General features: G+C 53.2%; 1 protein-coding gene across 1 annotated transcript; it reads right to left on the bottom strand.

Moving 5' to 3' along the window:
* Positions 1 to 274: 274 nt before the first annotated feature.
* LOC123080554 (cytosolic sulfotransferase 16-like) lies at positions 275 to 5,028 on the bottom strand. Its single transcript, XM_044503491.1, has 3 exons — positions 4,831 to 5,028; positions 2,741 to 2,743; positions 275 to 1,096 (listed from the first exon to the last, which is right to left on the bottom strand). Exons 1-3 carry the CDS (start codon positions 5,026 to 5,028, stop codon positions 275 to 277), a joined length of 1,023 nt encoding a protein of 340 aa, XP_044359426.1.
* Between the last annotated feature and the right edge of the window lie 349 nt (positions 5,029 to 5,377).

Here is a 5,377-nt window from a genome sequence, read left to right as displayed (position 1 = left end):
AGGGCTAAAACTAAGTGGCTATAAAAATGACAAATACTGCGGATACCAATGCATGTTTGAAGTACACCATAAATTCGCATTAACAATGAAATATGAATTCATTATTACCATGAGAACAAATTTGATAAAAATGTAAACAATTTAACAAAGTGCATCATTGGAAGTACACCATAGTTGCGAGTTGGGCCACGCCTGGGGCTATAGCCCTAGTTGCCACAAGCCCAATTCCGCCCCTGTGCATGTGTACATGTAGGTAGGCCTGGCGGCCGGCGGCTCACATGGACTCGGCGGCAGGAGAGGCGAGCCCCGACCCTTGCAGCGCGTCCTCGACGACCCCGTCCAACAATGCCGCCATCTCCGACGTCATGTGGTTGCTCCAGTCCCCGGCAACCCCCTTCCGGAAGAAGGCCTTGTTCTTGACGTAGTTCTGAGCACCGCTCTTGTTCGCCTCCACGTTCTTCAGGGCGTCGATGCTGCACAGCTTGACGATCTCCAGTGCCACCCCCGCGGCCTCCTCTTCCCCGGAGAACGCGCACCCCATGAACTCGGCCAGCTTCCTCACGTTGCCCACCGGGTCCCCCAACATCTCCTCGTACCGGAGGAAGAGGACCCTCTCTGGCCACCTCCGGCTCGCCTCCCAGTAGCTCAAGACATGGGGCCTCTGCGGGCCGCCGGGGGACCGGCCGTCGCAGAACAGCTCGAAGGCCTCCTCCATACCGAACGGCGTTGGCACCGGCCGCGGTTCGTCGTCGTTGGCGGCCTCGGCTGCGGCGGCCACCGCCGTCTTCCTGGCGAACAGCCACGTGGAGATGAAGGCGTCCTTGGGGTCGCGGCAGACGTACATGACCTTGCAGCCGGCGCCCTCCGCCATGATCTGCTCCGACAAGAGGGAGTAGGGCATGTGGGTGGCGATCACGCGCGGGGATGGGAGCGCCGCAAATGCATCGGCGTCCGGAGTGAGCGCATAGGGCACCTCGAGGAACTCTACACAGTCATGCGGGTTGCGGTGGCGGAGCGGGTGGTCGGGGGCGCACGGTGGGTGGTCGGCGCGGTGGACGGTGGCGAAGGCCAGCGCCTTGAGCCAGGTGGTGCCGGACTTGGGGAATGTCAGGGACCTACCCTAGCCCATACATGTACTTGGGCTGGACCTTGGATATCATATGGGCCGGGCCTGGCTGTGCAGCGCTAACCGCTACTAGCTACAAGTACCCGGAGGCGAAGCAACGACAGGGGTATCCAATGGATCACGGACGAAACCGGCGGCGGGTACCTCCTTCTCCTTCCTCTGCTCTTCCTCTACCCTCCTGTAATCCAATTCGTGTATAATCGAAGCTTGTATCGCGTAGATCGTGAGAGAGATATCTAGTACCTAAAATCTGGTATTCAGAGCCAGTCCACCACCTTTCCACCACCTTATTTTCCTCAATTTTTCTTCCACACCGATTCATCTGTTTCACCGGCGACGACGCCATGCCTACCGACTTACCACCGGAGTGGGATGTCATGTCTGCCAAGGAGCAGTTGTTGTGGTATCTCGAGAGATTATGCACTAAGGCGGACGAGATGAGTGCCCGTGCGCACGTCCGCGACCTCGCCTGCTCCACCACCACGCCCCAAGAGGTCCTTGAAGTCATCCTTGACGCGTCCCTTGCATACACCGCAACGACGCCCACCACCTGTTCGACGGATGGTCTGAACCAAGTCGTCCCCACCGCCATCGTCAACGAGGTCCGTGATGCCGCCGCCACCGTCTGCCTCGATCCCGCGGTCGACCTCGACAACGAGGAGGTGCAGCATCTCACACCCGCACCAGCAACGTCCTCCATCGGCAGCGACACATACTCTATCACCAAGGCCCAGGAAGTGCTCGAGGTCATCCACGACGTGCCCCCTGCTTGCATCACGATGGCGCACATTACCTATTCGACGGATGGCTCGAACCAAGTTGTCGCCACCAACAGCGTCGACAAGGTCACTACCGTCTACCACGAGTCCGTCGTCGACCTCAGCGACAAGTTCGGCGCCCTCACCATTCCTGTGATGGCCAGCATCAACCCGCCGCTCCACGTCCAGCTTCCGTCACGAAAGTCCTTCGCCGACAGCACCTGCGGCGTCGCTGTTGCATGATCGGACGAGTGCACACTCGTGGCGGCCACTCCAGACGTCGCCCTCGAGCTTGCCGTCCTCTCAAGCGTCTCCTTCCCCACCAACAAGGTCCATGAGGTCCTTGCTGTTTCCCGCAGAGCGTCCCCTGTCTACATCGGCATGGCGCCTTTCTCCTATTCGACGAAATGCTCCAACCAAGTTGGTGCCACTTCGCTCCAGTTTCCAGTCTGGCGGAAGTGGATGCTGCTACGGCCGATGCTGTGGCCATCGTTTTGGATGCATTTTGCTCACGAAAATGAGGTACGACCCATGCCGTGGCCGCCGTTTTCTTGCTCTGATGAAGGGTTGCTGCCCCAAGTTACTTGTCTGACGAAGAAATTGCTTGATAGAGGATGCATTGATTTCACACTCGGAAAGGCTGCTTTACCCAGATTTCTCATTGATAAGGCCGAATATAGTTCTAAGCAAGTTGGTGATCTTTTGGTGCACCGACCGCATGTGATAGTCATGCATAGTGGCAGCCTACAGCCTTTGAGAAGCAATGCTAAAGTATCATATGGGTTTGATCACTTCATCAGCGGAAGTCCACAGATACCCCATGCCACGTATTGCCAGTTAGAAATGGAGCTGAAACCTTCTTGGTTGCAGAAGTATTTATCTGGTGACCTGACTTCTTTGATAACATTCTCAAGATATTTGCCAAGTGTACATCAGATGAAACCCTGCATTTTTCTGAAGGTTGTTTGCAGGATCCCCACGGTGCCAATAGAAGTTCTTATTCTGAGCCAGCCGATAATGCATTGTATGAATGATCTGAACTTGGGTGCTTCGAGATGGCAGTCAGTTATCTCTTCAGTTCAAGCGTTCTATGAATTTCGTCCTCAAGTTAATCATATTACCTCTCCGATGGTAGTCTCCTGCTGTGACTTGATTCCCATGGAGGAGCACGTTAGTTGTTTGCAAAATGCACAGTTGCAGTCTTGGCGTCCATCGGATGGAAGAACATCTGCTGGCAAAATACAATGGTTGTTTCCTATTTGTCTACAGACGATGACACAGTGCTTGGTAATACTACCTTTTGCTGATCTGGATTATCAGCTACGACATCCTCCTTTGCAAGTGTGGATCTGTCACAAAGGACACATGGCCAGCCCTAAGCCGTCGTTGTTGTTCAATTCTCACCTGGATGCATACTATCCTACTGAACCATTGTCATTGCTGCAACCCAAGCCCCCAAGGTCAGCTCTTGCTCTAAACAATTTTGATACAGAATTCACACGCAACTTGAAGACTAATGTGGAATCTCTGCACACCACTACTGTTCTCTTGGAGTTGACTCAATTCTGGGTTGCTACTTATGATAAATTGTTGCTCTATTTCAATCAGCGACTGCCTAGTGTGTGTGGAATGGCAAGCTCCAGTACAGTCAGTCTGTGTATTCCTGGTATTTTTGTGTGTATTCCTGGTCTCTTTGTAGATGATGCAGTGCAACACTTGGTGAGTCCCACCTATGGAAGCATACAAATTGGTGTCGCTCAGGGCAAGTCTTTGTGCACTAAAGCATGCTTATTTTGCAAATGGTTAGTGGAAGTTCAGAGCAACAACAGCAGCAAGGTTAGTATGCTTCAATACCCCCATGCATGCTTTATCCTTGAGAACCCACCTCTGAAACTTGAGCCTGAGTGCTTAGTAACGGATCTGCGGAAGAGGCCTTTCAGTACCGTTCCTTACTATGCTCCAGCTATCATTAGTGATGTACTTGATCTCCTGAATGCAAGTGCATGGTTCTACAGCAAGAATTTTACAACTGCCACTCCCATATCTTTGCTTCATGTTGGAGATTGGGCAGCTCATTTGCTTGATAGTACTTCAGCTAGTGGCGATCACCTTGAGCAGTTGTGGGACCCCGGAGGCTTTGCGAGCTATCTATGTGGTACATGCACATTGACGTCCCCGATGCATTATTTGCTTCAAGTCTGGCTTGCATGTGCAGTTTCTATATGCATCCTACTGAGAATGGAGAAGCCAATGGCCAGCGGCAAACTAAATTAGTGGGTAACCATCAATATCTTGCTTGGAACATTGGAGCTTGATTGCAGACTTGACAAGTTAATATTGCTACTAGGGTTCTTGCCGCCATTCTGTGGCCAGTCATGCAAATCCTCGAGAAGCGGAAAGATTTGTGTGTTGGGCGCACCTGATGATCTAAGGACCTTCATGGCTGTCCAAGGAGGCTATTTGATTGCAGTTTCCACTGAAGAACATTTTCAAGGAGGGAGGGGCGTCATCGTTGTCGCTGCTGTCTTCAGGGTTTCCTTCGGCCACAACAGTTACTTCTCCCTCGTGGAAGTCTACCTCCACTACGACCAAGGCCAGGAACAACAAAGGCAATGGGATCCGGGTGGTTCTCGGAGGCGTCGGCTTGGGGTCAAGCCGAATTTGAAGGAGGGAGGGATGTCAGGGACCTACCCTAGCCCATACATGTACTTGGGCTGGACCTTGGATATCATATGGGCCGGGCCTGGCTGTGCAGCGCTAACCGCTACTAGCTACAAGTACCCGGAGGCGAAGCTACGACAGGGGTATCCAGTGGATCACGGACGAAACCGGCGGTGGCTACCTCCTTCTCCTTCCTCTGCTCTTCCTCTACCCTCCTGTAATCCAATTCGTGTATAATCAAAGCTTGTATTCCGTAGATCGTGAGAGAGATATCTGGTACCTAACAGGGAAGCTGGCGAGGAAGACGTCGGACGGCCTGGGCGCGAACACCGCGCGCACGGCCACGATATCCGGGAGGATCGGCTCGGGGAACCAGAAGCCGCCGTGCTGCTTGAGCTGGAACGGCGGGAACCGTGTCTCGAGGGGAAGAGAGGAGACCACGAGGCGCTCGGCCATGTCGTCGTCTCCGATGGACGGGGCCATTGGTCGCGCTGTGCTGCTGCCTGTGCCAAGCAACCACGGTGTGTATATTTGTAGCTGCATTTGCTCTATTAGTTTAGTTGCCACGAGACTGACGAGATCCTTGGAGAAATCTCTCCCTATACTAACTAGTAAGTGTGCACGTGCAACGCACGTCTACATATATATTACGACCAGATGTGTGAGCCTATTTGTGGAGGTCTGTACTAAGAAAGATAAGGCACATGTGTCAGTCATGGAAGTTCGTTGTTGAGAAAGAAAAGGCCCCCATGTCGCTTGCTCGAGTGACACGAATGGCGACCCCAGTGCCTCCCTTCCTTCCCTCCTATCTTGCTACATTGGTGAAAACTGT

This window comes from Triticum aestivum, chromosome 1B (genome assembly GCF_018294505.1).
Source record: "Triticum aestivum cultivar Chinese Spring chromosome 1B, IWGSC CS RefSeq v2.1, whole genome shotgun sequence".
Classification (NCBI taxonomy): Eukaryota; Viridiplantae; Streptophyta; class Magnoliopsida; order Poales; family Poaceae; genus Triticum; species Triticum aestivum.
Note: the sequence above shows the minus strand (reverse complement) of the source record. Positions and strands in the feature narration are given on the sequence as shown.